The sequence below is a fragment of the Verticillium nonalfalfae genome (genome assembly GCF_003724135.2).
Source record: "Verticillium nonalfalfae strain VnAa140/NRRL 66861 chromosome Unknown scaffold_202, whole genome shotgun sequence".
Classification (NCBI taxonomy): Eukaryota; Fungi; Ascomycota; class Sordariomycetes; order Glomerellales; family Plectosphaerellaceae; genus Verticillium; species Verticillium nonalfalfae.
Window position 1 is genome coordinate 1 of NW_021167427.1, and position 23,361 is coordinate 23,361.

At 59.0% G+C, this 23,361-nt stretch overlaps 9 protein-coding genes across 9 annotated transcripts; 5 read left to right on the plus strand and 4 right to left on the minus strand.

The window, feature by feature from the left end:
* Nucleotides 1-1,117: 1,117 nt before the first annotated feature.
* Nucleotides 1,118-1,731, plus strand: D7B24_003670 (uncharacterized protein; the record flags this gene model as incomplete). The annotated part of the gene is made up of 2 exons (XM_028637857.1): nt 1,118-1,271; nt 1,364-1,731. 2 exons carry the CDS (start codon nt 1,118-1,120, stop codon nt 1,729-1,731), a joined length of 522 nt encoding a protein of 173 aa, XP_028490590.1.
* Nucleotides 1,732-2,143: 412 nt separating this feature from the next.
* Nucleotides 2,144-3,390, minus strand: LYS1_1 (Saccharopine dehydrogenase; the record flags this gene model as incomplete). Its single annotated transcript, XM_028637858.1, has 3 exons — nt 2,144-2,409; nt 2,459-3,079; nt 3,141-3,390. The coding sequence occupies 3 exons, from the start codon at nt 3,388-3,390 to the stop codon at nt 2,144-2,146; spliced, it is 1,137 nt and encodes a 378-aa protein (XP_028490591.1).
* Nucleotides 3,391-5,326: 1,936 nt separating this feature from the next.
* On the plus strand, nt 5,327-6,922 carry D7B24_003672 (uncharacterized protein; the record flags this gene model as incomplete). The annotated part of the gene is made up of 1 exon (XM_028637859.1): nt 5,327-6,922. The coding sequence occupies one exon, from the start codon at nt 5,327-5,329 to the stop codon at nt 6,920-6,922; it is 1,596 nt and encodes a 531-aa protein (XP_028490592.1).
* A 270-nt stretch (nt 6,923-7,192) lies between these two features.
* UTP11 (Small subunit (SSU) processome component) lies at nt 7,193-8,080 on the minus strand (the record flags this gene model as incomplete). Its single annotated transcript, XM_028637860.1, has 2 exons — nt 7,193-7,906; nt 7,985-8,080. The coding sequence occupies 2 exons, from the start codon at nt 8,078-8,080 to the stop codon at nt 7,193-7,195; spliced, it is 810 nt and encodes a 269-aa protein (XP_028490593.1).
* A 1,279-nt stretch (nt 8,081-9,359) lies between these two features.
* Nucleotides 9,360-11,186, plus strand: MAN1A2 (Mannosyl-oligosaccharide 1,2-alpha-mannosidase IB; the record flags this gene model as incomplete). Its single annotated transcript, XM_028637861.1, has 1 exon — nt 9,360-11,186. One exon carries the CDS (start codon nt 9,360-9,362, stop codon nt 11,184-11,186), a length of 1,827 nt encoding a protein of 608 aa, XP_028490594.1.
* A 410-nt stretch (nt 11,187-11,596) lies between these two features.
* On the minus strand, nt 11,597-12,376 carry D7B24_003675 (uncharacterized protein; the record flags this gene model as incomplete). Its single annotated transcript, XM_028637862.1, has 1 exon — nt 11,597-12,376. One exon carries the CDS (start codon nt 12,374-12,376, stop codon nt 11,597-11,599), a length of 780 nt encoding a protein of 259 aa, XP_028490595.1.
* A 671-nt stretch (nt 12,377-13,047) lies between these two features.
* Nucleotides 13,048-13,518, plus strand: D7B24_003676 (uncharacterized protein; the record flags this gene model as incomplete). Its single annotated transcript, XM_028637863.1, has 2 exons — nt 13,048-13,165; nt 13,316-13,518. 2 exons carry the CDS (start codon nt 13,048-13,050, stop codon nt 13,516-13,518), a joined length of 321 nt encoding a protein of 106 aa, XP_028490596.1.
* A 336-nt stretch (nt 13,519-13,854) lies between these two features.
* On the minus strand, nt 13,855-15,411 carry D7B24_003677 (uncharacterized protein; the record flags this gene model as incomplete). The annotated part of the gene is made up of 1 exon (XM_028637864.1): nt 13,855-15,411. One exon carries the CDS (start codon nt 15,409-15,411, stop codon nt 13,855-13,857), a length of 1,557 nt encoding a protein of 518 aa, XP_028490597.1.
* An 893-nt stretch (nt 15,412-16,304) lies between these two features.
* TOA1 (transcription factor IIA subunit alpha) lies at nt 16,305-17,546 on the plus strand (the record flags this gene model as incomplete). The annotated part of the gene is made up of 1 exon (XM_028637865.1): nt 16,305-17,546. The coding sequence occupies one exon, from the start codon at nt 16,305-16,307 to the stop codon at nt 17,544-17,546; it is 1,242 nt and encodes a 413-aa protein (XP_028490598.1).
* Between the last annotated feature and the right edge of the window lie 5,815 nt (nt 17,547-23,361).

Here is a 23,361-nt window from a genome sequence, read left to right on the forward strand (position 1 = left end):
TCAAGGTGAGAAGGGAAAGAAGAGGGAACAGAACAAATGGGATTTAGTTGGAGCAAGGTTGCAGCAGCGCAAGCAAGTGCAGTAACAAAGAAAAGGGTGGGTTGGCGGAAGGGACGATCAGAAATCTCGGCAGTCGAGTTTGGGGGGGGGGTACGAGGGTTGTGTACTGTGTATATGGCCTGCATCACTGTGTGTCTCCCTGTCGTCATGGCCATGGGGGGGGGGGGGGTGCCTAGGTAGGGCTAGCGGCCAAGAGCTCACTACTGGAAGGTGAGTCGCCTTGTAGAAATAGGGTGCGGCTCTGATGCTTGACCACTAAAGTCCTGACTCATGCGTGTTTTGCACAGTGCAAGAGGCACGTGCTAGATGGGAGCCGCTCAGACAAACAAGGCGATGGAAGGGACATCGTGGGCCCTGCCCGTTGGCAGCACTTGGCCGTCTTCCGGCATCATTGGCCCGGATGAGATGGACTGGATGCAGCAGGCATCACGCACACAATCCCGTACCCGTGACCTTATTTCGCAGTTGAAAAGCCACCCGCCCATCCCGCCGTCTCAACTCACCAACAACGCTGGCTCGCGGCACTTGTGCGGAACAGGCCTTGGCGCGGCTCGCCGACAGGTCCCTTGCTGCAGCGCGCGGAAACAAGTGAAAGCTGGCACTTGCTGCCATGTAGTTCTGAAGCCGCGTTTGGCGTCTGCAAAAAGACGCAAGAGGATCATCGTCCGATCTGAACACCTACAGAGAAAGCGTTCTTGCATTGGTGTGAGGAGACAGCCATAAGCCCTGCCGCGGCCAATCATCCCGAATACAGTCATTCGCACGAGAGAGTGAGTCCCTCCTCGGCGCGGATGAAGAAGTATTAGGCAGGCGGTGAGGCGACCAGGAGATGGGCAGAAATTGGTCAAGCTCCGAAGCTCACCCGGCGAACGAACCCTCAACTCGGTGAAGACCTCACTTAGCGCTCTCTCCACCATCGGACCATCCGACGACACCAGAAAGCCGGGCCCTCCAACTGGACACTTGCCTTCTCCTGTTCGACGCCAAAGGCACCGCCAGGGACCCTTCGTCACGAATCAACCTCCCGCCGCCCGCCACACCCCCCTACATGGCCACAATGGCCGCCCGATCCCCAACCGGCGCCCCCGTCGAGGAACCCAAGCTCGGCGTACCCTCCCTCAACCCTCTGCCCCTCTCTGCCTCGCAAGAGGCTCAAGTGCGCGACATTTACTACGCCCGCGTGCGAGCAGCATGTGCTCCTGAAATCAAAGGTACCAATTGGCTCACTTCCTCTGCCTCTTGCCTCGCGGCAAAGAGCCCCCCCCCCTCCTCCTCGAGCAACCGCTGACAGAGCACCAACCAGCCTTTGCCGAATGTGCCCTGGGCCGCACCCTCTCCATTCCCTTCGTCTGCCGCACGCCGCACCGGGCCATGAACTCCTGCATGGTCTCCCACGCGACCCAGGCCGAGCAGGACGCCGCCCGCGAGGATTGGTTCGCGCAGCGCCTCGAGCGCCAGCGCGAACGCGAACGCAAGGCCCAGAAGAAGGCCGGCCAGGAAGAATTCCTGCGCGAGTGGTGGGGTCTTCCCGAGCGGGATGCCGAGACGCGAAGGAGGGAGGAGGAGAAGGCCGCGCGGGCCGAGAGGGTCGGCGGCTACGCGGCGAGGAATCGTGTGAGATGGGGAGAGACGGAGGCGCCGCCGACAGTCGACGAGTCCAAGAAGAGGTAGAGATGAAAAGTAGAGGGCAGCCGTGTCCCCTTGCACGGGACAATGTGTTTTGAGTAGTGTATGCCAATTGGCCGGAAGGGGGATGAGAGAAGAGGGGTTGCTGTGCATTCTATGGCGTTTTTGGGGGGAGGGGGTCCAATCGTAGCATCGGACACCCTGTTCTATCTGGCGGATTCTCTTAAGCTTGTACGAATATGAAAGGGGCAGCTGAGTCGCTGAACACAACAATCGAGCGTATGATTCATCATATTTTTCTTCTCTTTTGAGCATAAACATCATCATATTGTAGCGCAATGCTGCGCCTTGTCTCCTTTTCTCATCATCTACGTCCCAAGCAAACCCCTGTTTTCCTGTTGTCGAGTGCTCTTATTCTATCGCTTTACGTTATTCTTCATGGACCTCCCGTCAGCACTCACTGAGCAGGCTTCTGCAGGTCGGCCGGCAGCGTGGCGACCTTGTCGTTGAAGAGCTTCTCAGCCCTCGTCCAGACGGGGTCCGTCTTGCGGTCCTTCAGCGCGAGCAGGTACGGCAGCAGGTCCTTGCTGTACGTCTCGGAGGCCTCACGGGGGAGGAGGCTGGGAAGGTGATCAATGCTGATGACGCTCAGGGGCGGGTTCTCGAGTCCCTCGACCGGCACTGTGGGCTTGTCAAAGGTTGTGGCGACGGTGTAGATGGGGACTGTTGCGGTGTCAGTAGCGATCATTTCAAATAGAAGCAGTACACTGACCAGGGTTGTTGGGGTTGGTGGTGTCAGCCGAGACGTCGCAGACGACGGACAGCTGCCTCTTGGGCGACTTGAGAGACTCCAAGTCGACAAAGTTGGGAATCTTGCTGTTGAGATAGATGCAGTTGACAAAGATGTCGCTCTCAACAATCTCGGTGAAGGGGCCGCCCTTCTTCGTCTCCTCGAGATCCCACTTGAGGATCTGCTCCTCGGGCAGGCCGACGCGGCGGCACAGCTCGACGGCACCGCTGCCGCAGCGGCCGAGGGCGCCGATCACGAGGACCTGGGGCAGCTTGCCGGACTTCTCCTTGCCCTCGGCAATGCTCTTCTTGACAGCAGTGATGAGCTCGTCCTCGTTGGGATAGCTCTCGACCGAAGGCAGGGGCTTGCCGGGGTTGTTGAGCTGCCAGGCCCAGTTCTGGAGAGCCAGGGCAGCACCGGAGAAACCGGCGCTCCAGCCAAAGGCGGCGACTCGGGCAAAGCGGCCGGGGGCGACCTCCTTCTCGAGGAATTCGAGGTCGTAAAGGGTGCCGCCACCACGAGGGAAGCGGGCCAGGACGTTCTCCCACCCGCCCTGCTGCTTGTAGCAGTGCGCAAACTGGACGTGAACGTGCTTCAGAGGGACTGTCAAGGAGTGTCAGCACCAGGGTGATGCAAATTGGAATCAATGCAGCTCATGACTCACACTCCTCCTCAAGAAGCTCCTTGAGGCCAACAATGATGTGGTCTTGGGGGGCTTCGGTCCAGCTGCCCTCGGGGACGAGGGTGGCGCCAATCTTCTCGAACTCGGCATCGTCGAAGATGCGAACAGGGCTGCGCTCGACATTGAGGGTGTAGCCAGCCTTGATCAGCTCGGATGCCGTGAAGGGGGTCAGAGCACTGCGGTGCTCCAGCGGCTTGGTCTCAGACCGGAGGTGTAGGGTGATGCCAGACATGGCTGGGATTGTGACGGCCTGTCGATGGAGCGTCAGCTGTGTCTCTGGGGAAGGCTCGGCTTCGTGAACAGCTCACAATATGGGTGTCTATGTGGTGAGGCAGTCTCAAATGGAATCAATTGAGATTTTCCGCGCTGTATTGGTTGAATGCAATGGTATCGCGACGGGTTTAAAACGTTTCCATGCGCAAGTAAGTTTTTGGGTCGGGAGTCATAGCATCCCAGATGGAGGGGCCGGTGACGGGACAGGTGCATCGAATGGAGGGGCGAGCGTGGGGCAGTTGTGGCAGAACCCACACCGCCCTTTGCTTTCCACCTTTAGACTTTGGCTCATCCAGGCTTTCGTGCCTGTGTTTAACAGTTGCATCAGTCAAGACCCCCAATCGGTCAATAGCACCACTCGTTTGCTGTGAGGGTCATCATGATCGTTAGCCATCAAATGATGCCGCCTGTCGGATTACGCAATCGGACGGACATACAGAGTCCAACGCCTGATTCTGGCCACAGCCCTGTCGAACCTTCTCTGTGCCGTCTGAAGTGATAGAAAGGAAGCGCAACAGCTAGCTCAAGTGAGCGATGTTTGTAGCGCACAGTCCACAGCCTGTTTCAACCAGCAGAACACTATCGGCCTCTTGATCGTGTGGACCGATCATCGGAGCGGCCCCAAGGATAGTCTGCCGAGAGACCAAAGCCTCCATGACTGAGCGACCTAATCCTGCTGACAACGGCAATGGCACAGGAGAACTCATCAAACAAGGCATGGTCAGCTTTGAAGAGTACTAATGCTATAGATTTGAAGATTCTGACTCCCAAGACGTATAAATTCAAAGAAAAGCTTGTCCTCAAACCAAGCAGTCAGACGGCGTGCGATTTGCCCCCTTCGCCGATCGCAACCTCAATCAGGAATCAAAAGCCTACCATAGGTCGAACATGACCAAGTGTGCCCTCCTCCCAATGCACTCGGAGCACCTCAATCACCGTCACAGGCACACTGGGGTTCCGCAGCGACCAGCACGCGGTCTACCCGATCGCGCTCACCCGCCAGGAGAATCCTTCCCCGCCAGCTCATTCGCCCGTTCCTCTTTGCCGCGATGCATAGGGTCAGTAACCCAGGGTCTCGAACAGAGGGCGGAAACACGGAGACAAGCATTTGCAGTCACATCCAATAGCGCACATGGTTAGGCTTGTTCGCCTCAACCAACCCCGCGCGTCTCTGTGCTCCCAGGTTTGGGCTCGGCGGCTACGCTGCAGCGTGACGGGCCCACTGATTGGCTCAGCGCTCCCATCCCGTCTATTTGTGTCGTGCGCCTCAAGCACCTCACCAGTCGCGGCGCACCCTCTCAATTCATCGAGCGCTTACCTGGAGAAGAGGTCGGGGGCCACTGGCAAGTGCCGTGTATCCTCCGTTGGGTAGTATATACTCCGACTTAACCATGGTCTGCTCCAAAGACGCTGGTCTTGGGCCGTCTATCATCCCACGAATACTCGAGACAGCTTCGATTGGGGGGCCCGCGCGTGTTATTTGTTGGGTCTACCACTGTCCTGGGATCAACACGAGTAGGTAAGAGGACCAGCGACCTAGGCTTGATTCTCATCGCAACTGTCCTTCAGTAAAGGCATCTCACTTGCTTCCCTCATACCACTGGCGAAACCCTGAACCCGCCATGTCGGCACCACCGCCTCAACCACCGGGAGGGTACTCACTCTTTCCGAATCCTAACAGCAAGCCTCCAACAACAAAACGGCCATCCTCAAGAACGAGGAGGTCAGAATCCCGCGAGCGCTCACGAACACGAGCGCCTACGCCCGGCGCCGAGGCGACCACTTCATCGGCCCCTCATGCCATTGATACTTCGCCGCCTCGCCAAGGCCGCAGACACAGACAAAGGCCTTCGATCGATACCACAGTCTCACCACAGACCATCCATCAGTCCCCGATGGACGACGTGCAGATAGCGGTAGCTACACGCGTGGAGGCCCCAGTTCATGTGCAAAGACCACCACCCGTCGCAGATATTCCGCCTCGTTCGGACACGGCCTTTTCGGAGGCCCAGACCCTGGTTCGCAGCAGCAGCACTCGATCGCGCAGCTCAATAGCCAAACTGCCTCTGCGAGAGGAATCCTCTTTGGCAGGGCAGCCTTCAAGGCCTCAACCCGCCATTAGGTCCATCTTCCCGCAGTACAACCCAGAGGTGTCTCTGAACCAGCAAGACTACTTCCCGACTCAGACAAGCCCAACGCACATCCCCCGTGCGGTCATTAGCAGGATGACCTATCAACCGGAGGACCACCACGTCGAGGCTTCGAGTCCAGCGGTTGTAAGCCCAATCGCGAGTCCGTCAGCCGCGTCTCAACCTGCACCACCCGCCCCATCTCAGGCCCAGGCCCAGGCCCAACGATGGCCTCCGAGGAACCACGAGATTCCCACTCTTCCGGTTGAGTCTTCCACAGAGCAGCTGAAGAACTTGTGGAAGGTCGTCAATGGCTGGAAAGCCTCACCCTCTGACGGGCGAGTCTTCTGCATGAAGCTCTCTCAGGAGAAGGACGCTCCCGTCTACACGCTATCCTCCAAACAACAACCATTCTACAATATGCGTCTAGACCCTACCTCTGCCTCGGCTATTGTAACACTTAGTCGACATGACCCCAACAAGCAGTACAAAGCCGCCAGCGCCTCCACAAACTCGTCAGCGAGTAGCATCATCAACAATGTCGTAGGAAGCAAAGATGCGAACAAGAACTCCGACAGTAAGAATTGGCAGGAAGTCATCAGCACAACGCTTGAGGAGGAGTCCCGTCGGCATCGCCCCAACGATGGCCTCGTTGCTCTTCTCTACCCTGCTGCTGCACAAAATGTGGCGCTGAACCGGCCTGATGATGCAAATGCCATCGCCATGGCCGAGACAGAATGCACTCGTCTCGTCTGGGATGATGATTCGGGTTCCCACTTTCTCGTTCATCCTGCCCTCGCGACGCCTTTCTGCATCACTATCGAGCGCAATGCCGCCTGGAGCCGCACCGAGTACACGCTCGAGCACCATGAGAGCCCACAGCACCTGGCCAAGCTTACCCGTGACGGTACTGGCTCGGGTTGGCTCGAAGTCGACACCGCCATCGCCGCCAAGATTGAGAGCTTCTTCGTCGTCGATGTCGCTGTTGCGGCGCTGCTGCTCGTTGCTGCTGGCGACGAGCGGACGGCGCACGTGGAGACGTTTGAACCCCCGCCGCTGCCGCCTACACTAGATACTGCGAGCGGTGATGGGCGGTCAAGTCGTCTCGGCGGCCGCAGCGGCAAGAAGAGCAGTAAGCGCAAGATGGAGGCGTTCGAGATTGACGTTGAGAGCCAGGACGGCGGGTTTGCCAAGTTTGAGCAAGTGACCAAAGAGACGCGCCGGATGCTGCCGTGGCCGCTGAGGGCGGCGCTCAAAGTGCTCGGCGGGATTTTCAAGTGCTTCGTGTGGTGTCTGACGATCATGTTCAAAGCACTCGCGGCGGTTGTGGTCGGGCTGGCTCGATGTGTCGGGGTGAAATAGGAGTTGCGACTCGCGTTGCGTCAATAGCGGTCGTTTTTTTATGGTTATGATTACGGATGGAATATACCACGAGACGACTGATCTCCGGTCAGGGTAGGAAACTGGATTATTAGCATGGGAATTCAAGCGTCTTCGGGGTACCAGGGAAAGGGTCTGTAATGTCCTCGGCATTTCCTATATCTAGCAGGAAGAAAACCTATGCTCGGTCATTGGGTATCGCTCAAACAAGAATTGACATGAAAGTGGCCTCTCAGCTCCGAAGCGATCCGATCACCTCTTCCGCGTGCGGACCATGATCTTCTTTCCCTTCCTCGTTGTGCCTCCTGACGTTGCCGTCTTGGCCATCTTGGCCTGCTGGATCTCAAGCTCCTGCTCCGCCTTGGTCAGGACCTTGAGTTTCCTCTGGGCCAAGGCCAGCTCGGCACGCAACCGCTGCAGGTTCTTCGTTTTCCTCGCCGTCTCCTCGTCCACCGCCTCTTCCTTCTCGTCGTCGTCATCTTCGTCGTCGAGCCCGTCCGAATCATCCGCGCCCCCCACTTCCTCCTCCTCCTCCTCCACCGCCTCAAGCTGCTGCGCCACATCGTCGACGAAAACAATCTTTTTCGGCTTCGGCACCTCCGCAAAGTCGAACTCGTCATCGCCCTCCTCGTCCTCGTCATCCCCGGCCGGCAGCCCCTCGGCCGCGAGCACGACGGCCTCCGTCAGCCTCTGGACCTCGCGCATGACGACGCTGCGCGTCGTGCGCACATAGGCAATGTCCTGGGTCTTGAGCAGGCGCACGAGCGACACCTCCATGGCGCGATTACCGCGGTCGCCGGTGACGGTGCCGCGCCACTTCTTGCCGTCGAGCACGCGGGACCCGGGCCCGTCGCGGGAGAGCATGCCGAAGTAGAACTCATCCTCGTTGCGGTCGGCGGCCTTTTCGCGCAGGGACTTGAGCGTCGCGGACTTCTTTTTGTAATCTTTCTGTCGAAGTTGGCGGTCCTAAGAAAAAAAAGTGGCAAAGCATGTTAGGTCGTTTGTCTGCAAGGAAGAGCGAGAGGAGGAGGGGGGGATGCGAACCTTGTCCTTCTCGAGGAGGCCGAAGCGCTTGCGCTCGAGGGGTTGGGCACGCTCGCGGTGAGAGCGCCTCTGTACGGCGTTTCGCATGGACGACATGGTGGCGATTGGCAGGCGAGAGGTTGGCACGGGGGCTCGTGTGGTGGAGGTGCTTCAAGATGGTGAGAAGTCAAGATGGACTGCTGCAGAAGGCGGCATGGCGGCAGAATTTGTGAAATTTTGGGCGGTGAGGATTTGGGGCGTTGGACTTTTGATGTGGTCTGTGCTGACTGTGCGTTGCCTTGCATCGTATCTTATCTGCCCCTCCAACTACTGCCCACTGCCAAATCCCGACGGGGTCGCATGACCCCAACAACTTCATCACGATGGCCTCGCTTCTACACAGTTCTTCTGAAACCCAATGGCTTCTGAATACGGATAACTGAGGTCATTTCTTCGTCCTTTATCTTTCAGCACCATCCATATCCTAAAGTAGAGCTGGAGCGGGCGCAATTTGTAAGCTACTCCTCAACCTTCGTGAATGCCAAACGCCAAGGCACAAACATTGGAGAGTGTCGCGAGATGCATCACAAGCCCGTCATCCACAGAGCCAGAACTCCGCATCGAGAAGACAAGTGGAATTCAAATTGAGTCTTGGCGAAACGCGACGAGCTGCCAAGCCGGATCCTGTTCAGAATCACCTTTCCCACGCACGAGCTGGAGCTAGTCCTACGCCTGAAACCCGAGGCTCGTCGAGCTGGATGAAACAAACCTCTTCTCGAAGGCGGCTAAGCGACGCCTAGTAACTATTGTGCTCATGAACTGCTTTGTACCCTTGGCTTTTAGCAAGTGCAGAAATGTCATCCCCAACAGGAACAGAGAAGAGGGTAAGCAGTTTTGGTCACTGACAATTCACCAACGCTTATCAAAGCCGTTACGGTGGTTCGAGAGAAGTAGAATGGACCGAAAGCCCCCATTTCATCAACAAGGTTTTGGTGAAAATGACGGAAATTTCGGTTGACCTGTCATGGACCCTCAAGAAAGGGCGGCAGATCACCACCACAGGATGCCCTCCTTGACCCTGCCATCGACATGTAGATGGCAATTCGTGGGCACGGACTGCTGAGACATCCTCCCACCACGCCATACCACGTTGCGAGGTCTGATCGCTGGGTTCGTCTTGGGTGTTTCACTGGAAACCTCTACCCGTTCAACGACCCCTCGCGACGCGTTCCGCCGCACAATGGACCCTGTGATGCCCGCCCAGTCGCTGGGCAGTCGCCGCGCAGGGGCAGAGGACGATCATACAAAATGACCCCTCTCCGCGCTCTCACATGGTGAAGACGGACTACACCAGGCTGGCTCTCTGTTGTGCATCCATACCCCCCTTCGCTTCATCATGGTTGCCAGAATCACTGTTCGGTACCAGACGACGTCCTTCAGGCTAGTCCTGGGACTGGTTGCCTTTGTCATTGTTTCTCTAATGTATCTTCAAGATGACGACATGCTGCTGCCGAAGCAGTTTGTCCAAGTCACGACTCGCCCTACTACCTCGTCGTACAACTGGGCCAAGCATCCCCAGAAATACCTCACACGCGAGGGCAACATGGCGCGGCTGCCGACCGGAAAACCTTTGGCTTTGCCCAAGGTTCAACACGACTTTGAAGCTGAGCGGTCCAGGGACCTCAAGAGGGCAAGACATCTGTCTGTCTTCTCGTCACCACAGAACTTTGAGCGCCAGCAGGCCATCAAGAACGCCTTCAAGAAGACCTGGACCAGCTACAAGCGCCATGCATGGGGCTACGACGAGTTGAAGCCCATCTCGTTGGATGGCGTGGACAAGTTCAACGGCTGGGGTGCCACCATCGTCGACTCACTCGACACTTTGTGGATGATGGGCATGTACGACGAGTTCAACGATGCTGTTGCATTTGTCGCCTCCCTCGACTGGAACAACTCTACCCAGCTGCACTGCAACCTCTTCGAGACGAACATTCGGTATCTTGGAGGCCTCGTTGCAGCGTTTGACCTCAGCCAGGAGAGGGTGCTCCTCGAAAAGGCTATCGAGCTCGGCGATATGCTGTACGCCGCTTTCGACACCCCGGATCGCTTTCCCCCGTTCATCTTCAGCTTTGCGAACCTTCGCGCTGGTCAGATAATACCAGACGCCTACCAGAGCGCCGCTGCCATTGGCAGTTTGTCTCTGGAGTTCACCCGCCTCGCGCAGCTGACCAACGACAACAAGTATTTTGACGCTATTGACAGGATCAAGCGTGCCTTTGCGACGATCCAGAACTCGACCCTGCTGCCAGGGCTCTGGCCCAACTTTATCAGCCTCCGCGACGGCTTCCAGGCCCCGAACAACGTCTTCCGCCTCGGCGCCGACGGCGACTCCTTGTACGAGTACCTCCCTAAGATGCACGCCCTTCTCGGCGGTCGCGACCCCGTGTACGCGGACATGTACGTCCACGCCGCGTCCACCACGCGCGACCACCTCCTCTTCCGCCCCATGACCCCCGACAGCGACGACATTCTCCTCCTCGGCAGCGCCATCGTCGACGAACTCACGTCGACGGTCGCACACGTTGCGGAGATGGAGCATCTTACGTGTTTCGCCGGCGGCATGTTTGCCCTCGCCGGCCGGCTCTTTGAACGACCGGACGACGTCGACGTCGGCGCCAAGCTGGCGCGCGGCTGCGCCTGGGCCTACGCCTCCACCGACAGCGGCGTCATGCCGGAAAAGTCGCAGATGCTGCGTTGCCCGAGCCTCGAACCCTGCGCCTGGGACGAGGCGCGCTGGCTCTCGCTCAGCGACACGGCCACCCTCACGGCCATGGTCACTGGCGACGACGATACCGCGACCAAGAGGCCGGCGCCGCGGGGCCACTGGCGCGTCGACGACCCGCGGTACCTCTTGCGTCCCGAGGCCGTCGAGAGCCTGTTTGTGCTGTACCGGGTCACGGGCGAGGCGGAGCTGCAGGACATGGCGTGGGACATGTGGCAGGCGATCGAGAAGGCGACGGCGACGGACGGGGCGTATGCGGCGCTCAGGGATGTGACGGCCGAGACGCCGGAGCAGGCGGACGAGATGGAGAGCTTCTTCCTCGCCGAGACGCTCAAGTATTTCTACCTCCTCTTTTCGGATCCCAATTTTATGAGTCTGGATGACTGGGTGTTCAACACGGAGGCGCATCCTTTCAAGAGGCCGGGGACGGCGTGGGTCTGAGGACAGCTCGTGAAAGAGGCGGGGTTAGCGGGCATGAGGAAGGTGCCTGGGAATGGTGGATGTAATGGTAATGAGGGGCGAGCCGTGTAGCTCCGGAGGTGGGGAAGGAGAGAGAGCAGGGTGCCGGCACCACGGGATGATGATACCCAGACGCAGACCATGTTGACGTTCGGCATGTTGCCACGCATTTGTCCCTGTGCATGCGTTCCCTATGCACGCCCACAGGCATGATGACCACAGGCCTAAACTGCAGGCATAATCCAACAGACCGTACCAGATTCGAGTTCGTCATTCATTTGTCTTGCTTGAGAAATGTCTATATGTCCCCTTTTTTTTCTCCCTCTGGCCGTGGTCTTCACCCACGACCGCCGCAGCTGCATCCACAGCCGCTACAGCTGCATCCACAGCCGCTACAGCTGCACGTCCTCGTCGCTGATATCGGCCTCCTCCTCGACGTTCTGCTTGAAGATGACGCGCTCGGCGAGGGCCAGGGCGCGGCGCACAGGCAGCCCAACGACATTGTCAACGCCGCCGTCGATGCGGTCGACGAGCAGGATGCCGCCCATGCCCTGCAGGGCGTAGCCGCCGGCCTTGTCGGCGCCCTCGCGGGTCTTGACGTAGGCGTCGACGACGTCGTCGGGCAGGCCGTCGCCCTCCTGGACGAAGAAGACCTTGGTCTCCTCGGTGTGGGCGGCGATCTCGTAGCCCGGGTGGGCGGCGTCCTCGCGCGGGGCGATGGCGACGACGGAGGTCAGGACGCGGTGGACGACCGTGTCGCGCAGGTGCTGCAGCATGCGCAGGTGGTCGGCCTCGGAGCGGGGCTTCTCGAGGATGCGGCCGTCGCGCGTGACGATGATGGTGTCGGCGGCGAGGACGAGGTCGGGGTCGGGGACGGAGGCGAGCGAGGTGCGCAGGGCCGTCTCGTAGACGTCGAGGGCCTTTTGGCGGGCGGTCGCGGCGACGTACTCGTGGGGGCCGTGGGACTTTTTGTCAATGTTCTCGGGCAGGGCGGAGGGGGTGATCTCGAGGTTCGTGAGGCCGACCTGGGCGAGGAGGGCCTTGCGGCGCGGCGAGGCCGAGGCGAGGATGACGCGCTTGGACTTGAGGTGGTCGATGATGGGGAGCTTGAGGGGGGGCAGCGGCGTGCCGGCGGGACGGGGTTTGGGAGCGTCGGCCACCTTTTCGGCCATGTTGGCGGGGGCTCGAGGGCTCGAGGGCTCGAGGGCTTGAGGTCGGTGGAGGGCAGCGATGTAGGCGAGCTGAGGTTGTCGATGGATCGGACGAGAAGGCTGCCGCTGCCGTGGTGTGTTCTTGAGGTGAGGTAGGTAGGTACCCAAGGTAGGTAGGTAAAGCAGGTATGGCGGTAGGCAAGATGGGTAGGTTCTTGGGAGTTGAGGTTGCACGAGTGACGTGGGCTGCCGCTAGGTAGGTAGGTAAGGTAGGTACCCTAGGCACTGTAAGGTGATGCACCGAGCTGGCCGGTTCTAGTGGTCAGGGACCTACCCAGGCCTGCAGGCTTGCAGACACCAAGCACCAAGCACCAAGCACCAAGACCCCGCCAAACCCACCCACCCTTATCTAATCACCGCTAGAAGCCCCCCCTAATGAGACGATCAGGGCCTAAGGTCATCTGCAGGCACCTGACCCCCCCCCCCCCCTGGAAGTCCCCTGGAAGCAAAGGCCCGGCGCGCGCTGCAGGGATTCGAGTCGTGCGGGCCGGGTCACGCCCTCTCTGTTGCCCATGTCCTACGTCCCGATCCGATCCCCAAGTCTCGAGCCCCAGACCTCTGCTTCTTCCTCCCCCAACCCCACGAACGGCCCTTTGTTTCTCGCCCCGACATGTGAACGGAGAGACTGCACCATGGCCTCCCCCGCCAAACAGGCCGAATCCCCCGCCGCTGCCGGCGACGCCAATGCCGACGGCGACGACAAGCCGCGCCTGACGGAGGCCGAGAAGAAGCAGAACCACATTGCCTCTGGTGAGTCTGACATGTGACGCCCCTCGGCCCCCCCTCTGGAGCGTCACTCTCGTTGTGCGACAACCACCACCGCGAGAACCTCCCATCCTTTTCCTCTGGGCACACCATGGGCTTCCTGCATCGCATGGCAGACACTGACACGCCGCGCAGAACAGAAACGCCGACAGGCCATCCGCGAGGGCTTCGACCGTCTGACCGAACTCGTGCCGGGCCTCGAGGGGCAGGGTCGCTCCGAGGGCCTCGTCCTGCAGCGGACGGTGCGGTACATGCGCGAGCAGCTCGAGGCGAGGCGCGCCCTCGTGCGCAAGGTCGAGGCCGCTGGGGGCACCGTCGACGACGCTGACCGGCGATAGCGTGCGTGCCTGCTCGGCGCGTGCCTGCTCGGCGCGTGCCTGCTCGGCGCGTGCCTGCTCGGTGCGTGCCTGCTTGGTGCTCGTCCTTCGTCGTCGTGCCGTGCTGCGTGGGATGGAGGAACTTGATGAAGAGGGAAAAACAAGACAGACACAGGCGCATTGATTCTGACATGACGGGGATTGGGTGGCTCCGATGTGCTTTCTGTCTGTTTATTTTTATTCGTTTGGAAAAGACCATGTGCTGCTTCCTATGATACAATGCATCCATGACATCCATCGTACACGGTGACCCGATGCCGCACCGTACACACATGGGCCCACGTCGGCCCACGCACACTACTGGTACTTGTCGACCAGTTCCTTCATCCGGCTCAGCAGATCCGTCGGCGTCAGGTCCTCCCTGCTGCGCGTGGCCGCGTCGCGGCTGTTGAGCGTGACCGTGCCCTGCTCGACGTTCTGCTTGCCCACGACGAGAATCATGCCGTACTCCTTCGCCCGCGCCTCGGCGAGCTTCTCGCCGAGGGGTCGCGTGCTGGCGTCCACGTCCACCGTGAACCCCGTGGGGTTCGGCTGCGAGAGCCCGGCGTCGGCACCGCCCTCCTCCCCGATCCCCAGCAGCGTCCTCTGCACCTGGGCCGCCCAGTCGACGACGGGGTCCGTGTCGTTGAGCGTCAGAATGGCCGCCTGCCGCGGATTCAGCCAGAAGGGCCACTTGCCGTTGTACTCCTCAATGAGCAGCGCCATGAGCCGCTCGACGGACCCGAGGATGGCGCGGTGGATGAGCACGGGCGTCACGGGCCCGTACGTCTCGCGGAGCGCCGGATCGACGCCCGCGAGCGGCACGCCGCGGGCCTCGAGCGCCGGCGCCGGCGCGCTGTACTCGAGCCCGAACCGCTGCGGCAGCTGAAAGTCGAGCTGGATCGTGCCGGCCTGGTGCGTCTTGCCGTGCGAGTCGCGCAGCATGACGTCAATCTTGGGCCCGTAGAACGCGCCGTCGCCCGCCTTGACCGTGTACGCGAGGCCCGCCTGCTCGAGGGCGCCGCGCAGCTGCGCCTCGGCCCGCGCCCACTCGGCGTCCGTGCCCATGTAGTGGTCGGCCGGCCGCGTCGACAGCGCAAAGGCGTAGCCCTCGCCGAGGCCGAGCGCGCCGTAGACGCTCTTCATGAAATCGAGCGTCCGGAACACCTCGGGCTGGATCTGCACCGGCCGGCAGAAGACGTGGCCGTCGTCCTGGTGGAAGCGCCGCACGCGCGTCAGCCCGCTGAGCGCCCCCGAGATCTCGTTGCGGTGGAGCGGCGAAAAGTCGGCGTAGCGGATCGGCAGGTCGCGGTAGCTGCGCGGCTTGGACGCGAAGATGAGGCAGTGGCCCGGGCAGTTCATCGGCTTGAGGCCGTAGTCGTCGTCTTCGCCCTCGGCGAGCCGGCTGCCGCCGTCGCCACAGCAGCTCGTCGCTTCGGGCTGGCTGCTCGTCGCTTCGGGCTGGCTGCTCGTCGCTTCGGGCTGGCGCGCGCGACTCGTCACGGTGTACATGTCGTCGGCGTAGTTTTGCAGGTGGCCCGACACCTCCCACAGAGACTTCTTGTAGATGTTGGGCGTGATGACCTCCTCGAAGCCATAGCTGACGTATTGCCGGCGGAGAAAGTCGACGAGGCGGTTGAAGATTCGCGCGCCGTTGGGTAGGAAGATGGGCGACCCGGGGCTGTAGACGGACGTCATGAACAGCTCCTGCTGTGCGCCCACCTTTCGGTGGTCAGGCAGCTCGGGGCTGTCATTTCGAGGAGGTGTCGCCTTGGCCGAGGAAAATCGTGATGGCTTGGCGAAGGGGCTCTTGGGGAGTTGATGGGATCGATGGAAACAGCGCAGAGCCTGTCGTGCGAGCCGTGATGGGAGCATCACGTTGGTCTTTGCCAATGGCAAGTCATTGTCAGAATGTGTGACAGAGAACCTGGACCACCATCCAGCAGGTGCCTCTCGCAAAATGTAGACAGGGATCGAGCAACCTCGTTTCTGAAAGAGGACTAGTGACTTGGCCAGGTGCCTTCGGTGAGACCCGGTGAGCCCACTCCTTGCCGCTTGCCCCTCAATTCCTCTTCCTCCTTCCCCTTCCTCCTTGGAGGAACTATCGATAAGCCAATTCACTGACTAATCCTTTGCGACGGCCGCCATAGGCCGTTCTTCTGCTGCTCGGTCTCCAGCCCAGGCAACTTCACCTCAACACCAACATCGCCATCGTCACGCGCCTGGTCGCCGCAGAATCTCAACCCTTCCTTACGGGGCTCGACCACTGCGATTTTCTGCAAAGCGCCAGTACAAGAGAACGGTCTCTCGTTTGCCATACACAATAGATATTCCCGCCTTTGCGCGCCTTCTTCGTCCCGCACGAGTCGCTCACGTACCGTCTGAGATCGCCACCGTTTCCCCACTAAGGAGAACCTGCCCTACGGTACCTCACGTTACAGTGTGGACTGTCCCGTTGACGCAAGTCTATGAACATCAAGCTACTTGGTACGTCTTACCTACAGCAGAGGCTTTGACTTTCGGTCTGCTGACAAGGTACGCAGAGGCCGTTCCGTCCCAAGCCCCATGCAGACAAAGACCATCCGTCCACTTCGAACCTGACCGCAACTCCGCCGCTGCCTTTGTTCTTGCGGCACCACCCCAAGCGAATTGACGACATACTCCTCCGAGCAACCTCAAAGACACAGAACAGCAGTACACCGACCGCGGCCCACCTTTGGATCGCCAGACCGACTTTCACCGACATTGACATTGTCTGAATCGCCATCATGTCGAACAACGTCGTTGGCAATGTCTACCAACAGGTCATTGAGGACGTCATTAGTGCCTCGCGCGTCGATTTCGAGGAAGGCGGTGTTGAGGATGGCGTTCTCGAGGAGCTGAAGCGGGGTTGGCAGCAGAAGCTCTCTCAGCTCGAGGTGGCCAGCTTCCCGTGGGATCCTAAGCCAGACCCGCCCCAGCCCGCTCCCTCCGCGCCGCCTCCTACGGCAGCCGCGCAGGCTTCATCACAACAGCAGCAGCAGCAGCAGGTGCCGGCGATGCAGCAACAGCAACAGCCGCAACACATCTACCAGCAACAACAGCAGCAGCACCCTCAGGCGCACTACACGCAGGCCACAATGAACCCCGCGCCCAACGCTGTCGGCATCTCTCTGCCGACGGGTGGTCCCGTCAACCACGACCCGAACGTCAAGAATGAGCCGTATATCAAGCAGGAACCCGGAGGTCAGACAGGGGCCCCGAACATGCACGCCGCTGGCGGTCTCGCCCAGGCGCGAGCCATGCAGCACATCAGCAACCGCTATGGGAACGATGCCTCGAGCGCCATCAACGCCGGCGCACAACAAGTTCCCGCACCCGCACTGCCTCAGATGCAACAGAACCAGGCCAGGCCCGGCCAGCCACAGCAGCAGCAGCAGCAGCAGCAACAACAACAACAACCACAATATGCCCTGCCTGGTCAGCAGCAACAGGGCTTCAAGAATTCGCAAACAGACGGCGCCGGGGATGAGGACGAAGACGAAGTGGACGACTACGACGAGGTCCAGGGCATTTTGATGCAGCGCGACAAGGCAGGTACTCTTCATGAGCTTGGCCGAGTGGAGATCGACGGGCTCCTGCACCAGCAATTTCTTTCCAAGGCCAAAGCCATGGAGGGCGGCGGCCTCATGCTGCCTCTCAAGGAAGCTTCCAAGTCCTCCTCGGCAGTTGCCCCTTCGAGAAAGGGCAAGGAGCGCGCGGGCGGCGTTGCGCAGTATGACGGCGAAGACGACGAAGACGGCCCTGAGATTGCCGACGAGGACGCCATCAACTCCGATCTTGACGACTCGGATGACGAGAAAGACGATGACGAGGTCGACGACGAGGGTCTGGGCCACATCATGCTCTGCATGTATGACAAGGTCCAGCGCGTCAAGAACAAGTGGAAGTGCGTGCTCAAGGATGGCGTTCTTACGGTGAACGGCAAGGAGTACGTATTCCACAAGGCCACGGGAGAGTACGAGTGGTAGTCGGCCGGAGTCGATCTATGCGGGCTCCTTTTAACGCATCAGCTGGACGCGACGTGGCCGTTTTAGTGGACCATGCCGCTCGTGCCTTTTTCTCTCCTTTCGAACTGCTCTCGCCCTTGATGAGCTTGAGTTCGGGTTAGATAGCCGCGCATTGGGGAGGGAGAGAGGGAGAGAGACATAGATGGTTGCGCTCACAACGTTGAGTTGCAACCCCTTTTCTTGTGGGGTTCTTCGCGCGTACGGGATGTATTATGACGGGGAAGCAACGCCCCGGCGAGGGCTCAGTCAGAAAGAGATCATTGATCCCTCAAGTTGGGAGCAGCAACGAGAGAAGAGGTTGGCTCTCTATAATAGAACCGCCTTGGCTACGTTTTATGTGACTTATATTCGTGCCTGTGAATGTTTCCTCGTCTCACTTCCAGCAGCTGACCATGCGCAGCAAGCTTCCTGCGAATGTAGTTGAGGAGTCGTACGGTCCTGTTGGATATGCAAGAACCTCTCGCCTTGACTGTTTGTCCTAGCTCGACATTGAGTGAACGGACGTGTTCATGCCTCGTGAGACTTTCGACCTCCATGCACAGGGCGAGTCTACTCACCGGGACTCTTGCTGCAAGGAGGCGAACGAAGATGTCAACGCAGCATTCATTGTGACAGTGCCCACGCACCATGAGAATCGCGAAACCCAATGGCCTAGTAACCACATGATCGACAGTGCGGTATGCCGCCCTGGCCATAGGACATACTTTCCAGTCGCGGACGGCCCGCCCCGTGCTGCCATGATGGATGTCACTCTCCAGAGGTTTCATGTTCCGCCGAGCGCCCATGTCACCATTGGTGTCTGTCTCGTCACGACGTAGACTCGCTGCCATGCCGGCCCGATGATCCCCGTAGCCAGCTTAGCTATGCGAAAAGCAATCTGAGCAGGGTCCGTCGATGACGACGACGGAAAGCACGAACAGCCTCCCGCCTCGTTCGCCGGTCCAGGCGCGGCCATTCGAGAAGCACACCACCCCCGCCAATGCAAACACGCGCCGACCACGAGCGTATCGCCCGCGAAACAAGGGCCCGCTGCCCCGCGTCTCAAATGCCTGGCATGGTCGGCGTACCCTCGTCACCCTGGTCGCCAGAGCCGTCCCGGCCGGACAGAATCGCCTGCTCTGGGGGATCGCGCGAGCTGTGCGAGGCATCAATCCATTCCATGCCAAACCGGACTTGCCTCCTGGCAGAGGAACGCGCATCTACCGTTGCCGCCGCCGCCGAGCCTGCAGCCCCAAATCTCCCCTCTACGCTCATCATTGCGCGCCGCCGCCTCCACCCTTGCGCGCCCCCCGCTCGGCGAGACGCCCAATTTCCGGCCCACTCCAGCGGATATTTCCCACGGCCTGGCGCTTGTAGCACAGCGTTGCAGCGCGTCGGCCTTCATCTCCTTCATCCTTCTCGAACAGTGGAAACAAGAAACGAAACGAGCCGAGACATGACGGCTCCATGCCATGGAAGTCTGCTTGCCGTGGAATGAAGTTGGATCGATGTAACGATACGCGCTCGCCGTGCCACCCTTGGCTGCATCGCGCGCGCTACCCATCCGTCGGACGAGGCATTGTATGGCAGCCAAAACGGTGCCGCTTCGAATGCGGCGTATGCAGTGTTTCGTCACCTTCCATGATCTAGGCCTGGGCGTCAGCAATGAAGTGATCGAGGAAAAGCGCCGACAATTGGATTCCAGTCGCCCTCTGAGTGTGCGAGGCTGTAAGAAAAGGCAGATGGATGGATACACGAGGAGTGAAGCTGTTCAGTCAGAGGACACTCGCATGGATGCAGGTATCCCCGCTTCGACGGGTGATGAGTTGTGGAGAAGACATCTGCCGGTTCTCGAGAGATTCGGCAACGCTCGAGTTCACCGACGGCGGCCAACACTACAGGCTGTCTAAGTCGTGGCCAGTGTATGTGGCCAGGGCTGGCCGCGATGCTGGTTCGCGGGCCCAGTCTTGCAGCGTCCGACTGGTTACCAGCCAGATGGTAACGAGATATCGAACAAGTCAGTGTATGTACTAACAAGGGTTCACTTGATTCAAGAATGCAGATGGAGCTACGTCCCACAATATTCAGCGTGCGAACTGGTGGTCTAAATAGGCAAGGGGGTTGAATTCTCATCTTGTTTCGGTGAATGGCACCTTGACGATGTGATTGGTACCGAACATGTCCCCCTGGACGAGGCTTCTTTGGTGCAAAAGGCCCATCGTCCCAGAGAATTAGAGCATGGAGTTAGCAGACTTGTATGGAGGCTCCTCATCCTATGGCTATTCACCCTAGGTTCGCAGTCACCAACCAGGAGCCTCTCACGCGGTCCCGAGCTGTGACTCGTGAGAACGACTGAGGCGCGCGGGCATCTCCTCAGGAGGTCAGACAGTAGTGCATGCTGCACTGGAATAGTGTGCCGCCACACGCGCAATCGGAATGTGACCGGCTTTGGCGGCTCCCGACCCAGCAGTGTGGTTCTGGAGTTGCGAAATTAAACACAAAAAAAATGAATGTTAGGGGTTTGTCTGCACGCCGCATGCGTGATCAGTCGGAGATTTCCCTGCTTACGTCCCTCTCGTTTGGCAGACCAAAGTTCCTGCACCGTAATCAAAACGAGACGGATGGACAGATGAAGTTCGGAAACCCGACCACTCGACCCTTGCGTCGCAACGAAAGTAGGATGCAGACAAGCTCCCGGGCCGAGGCTGGGGATGACTCGTCACATCCCCAGTCGGACGCCTATGCTGACCTGTGATAGGCAAGTTGCCGTGACTGCTGCCGTGTCCGGGGATTGAGATCGCCCAAAAGACCAGGCGGCCGTTTTTGCATGCCACGCGCCCTGCCAATGAACTGCTTGAGGGCGATGCATCGGACACGAGGCGGACTGTCGCAAACAGGGGTTCGCCGCATTGTGTCTGTAGTGTTGCAAACTGCAGGCACTGCGCCATCGATGCCACTCCACGCAGACGCCAGGCGACTAAGCGATAGAAGATATATGTGCAGTATGGATGATCGATTCCCATCCCACTGGCCTAGACTGTGTGAAGCCTGACGCTACATGAATACTGCTATTCAGCTGGTCTGGCGGCTCTTCAGCCGTCTGAGAGGAGTCGAAGGGTCGTACAAGATGGGGTAACACTACTGTCACAGAAAGTTGATAAAGTTTGGGCTACACTTTTACCTACCTGGAGTGGAAGTAGAGCCGAGCTTAGCTTGCCGTCATTTGTGTTATGATGTGCAATGGCTGAATGACAGGTTGCACGACTTTTGGCGGATGGGAGGGGCCCACCTGTCCGGCGGCTGCTGGAGGTCTGACGGGCTGAAGGTGCAACAAGGTGTATCGTTGCTCTGGGTCTGGGATCATGAGTGGAACGACGAGTTGCTGAGCCGAAGGCTAGACACGGTAAGCGAGGGTACTATGTACAGATCAACGACCAACAGGTAGGAGACGAAGGTAGGATGAAGCTCTCTGACAAATAGGACCGAGAGAATCCATTCATGTGACACAGATGTGTTTATGGCGGTCCCATTTCCCACCTCGACGGAGGAAATGGCGTTGACAACATCTACCCTGACACCTGGTCGGACTCATGGTCTTACTTGACTGCCTGACAAGGTTGCTGATGATCCAGCTCGCGAAACCTGTCCAGTTGCCTGGGGGGGCTCGCTCCGCTATTCTTGTTTGGTCGACCTAGTAAGATACTCCAAGCCACTTGTTGGTGATTTGATGGTACGCCGGGGTCCGTTCCAAACTGTCGGGTCCGTAGCTCTTCAGGGTTCAAGGGTGTAGTGCGACTATTGTCTGAAGGTGGACAGGGCACAGCTCCGTCAGTTACCCAAGCCACTGTACCCACCAGTGGGCCAATCTCTTCATCTCGCGAAACGCAATACGCTCACTGGCAAGGAGCTTCAGACCTGGTGTTGCACATCACAGAGCCAAGGAGCGAGGGATCATACGCAACGATGGTTTCCACACACCAGTCTCAACCGTCCACATCCTGGAAGGCGACCATGCCGAAGTCTCGAGATCAGCGAAATGAGGTGTCATCTAACCGTTGCAATCTATGGATAGGGAGCCTCGTGCTTCCAGCCCTCGAAACGCCACTCGTTGCGGAGCGGTGAAGTTTGCCTCGCAGAGTTGGTTGGCGGGCGGCTACCTTGATCCCTGGCTGGCGCCCTTGGTCAGTCACGAACTCTTGTTTGGAGTATGAGCCTCTCAGAATATGGCTTCCTGCGTACCCAAAGCAGCGTGAAAAGAAGCCATCATGTGTGTCGCCAAACACATCCTTTCCGAATCCCGAAGGCGTAGAAAAAGCCTGGCGCTCCGAGGCCATGGCGGAGGCACAGACGCCAAGAATTTCCATGGCATGCAATTCAACTGGGCTGTGGTTGGTACCGAGAGGAGACGACGGCCGTGGAACTAGAAACCCTCTTCGGGATGATCACTGAAAACGGGACTCCTGTTTACCCTTGCGACTGAAATGCCTTTGTGTAGAGAGATGCAGCGTCGTGCACCGATACGATGAGCAGTCACAAGACTGCCCAGTGCGACAATAGCAGTGCCTGAAAGGCGGGCGAGGTCTGCGGGAACAAGGTCCTTGTATTTGTGCACCCATATCTGCCGCCGTTTAAGGTCGATGGCTTGGGATGCAGAGAGATCGTGATGAGTATGTATGTTGCAGTGCATGTATGTGAGTCGTTCCGTTGGCAGTAGGAGTATACTGGCGCGCCCTTTGTTCTGCCCACTTGTCCAATGCGTCTTGGTGTTCTCTCGGTTTCGACGTCTGTTTGCCCTCTCAACCAATTTGTCCGCGGCTCTGAACGAGGCAATCTTCCAGATTGATTCCAATGCGTAAGAAATGACCACACTGTACGTTGTAAGAGGCATGTCGATGACGAGGACTCCCGCGGAGAAGGAAAATTGTCGAGCTGCGGCCTGGTGACAGATCCTCCAGGTAACTCATTAGCCCGTCCCAAGCTACTGGGCCGGACAAAAGCGGCGAGATCAACCCATCAACCCATCCACCCCGCCTCCTTACAGCGACTGTGAACCCGTGGCGCTGGACGTGAAGTGGATTGATTTCGCTTGAGTTATTACCTCCAGAAGCCATGGACCAGCATCAATATGGTGCAAAGGATAACTCTGTCGTCACGCCCTATAAGGCTGGCTGGCTTGCTGCTTATAGCGGCCACGTACACGAATCAGATTTCAGGCATGTGAAGGGTAATGCGAGGCAGGCGACTTGACGATGATGACGCGTTGGCTGGCTAGGTAAGGTACCTGAAGTAGATGCACGAGGGGGGTACAACCCCCTTTCTCGCGGCAGGCAAGCACCAGCCTGGGCATGAGCAACCACAATTAGACAAAAGCTGACCATCTGCGATATGATTCCCACGCCCTCCCATCGAGCAAGGTGCCCAAAGGAAGGAAGGAAGGAAGGAAGGAAGCATAGGAAGAATTGGGGATGCCCCCGCTATTCTGGGTCGAACCTACTGGACATTGGACCAACAGCTCAGCTTGACAGGCCGTGCCTTTCCTCTCTCTCGGCACCAAACACGCCCTACCGTTGTCTCTGAGGACGTACGGTACCTAATTAGGTAGTTCCGGGACCCAACTTACAGCTCATCAGCTTCACGCTACCTATTCACTCAAACCCGCATCCTCCCAAGGAGGCTGACATGACCAGGACCTTGGGTGTTTCACCATTCGCGCCCACAACAGGGCACCCGCAAGGAGCTGGAGAGAGTCAAGGAGAGTGGTGACAGGGAATCAAAGAGACGGTCCTCCTTCTGCCAA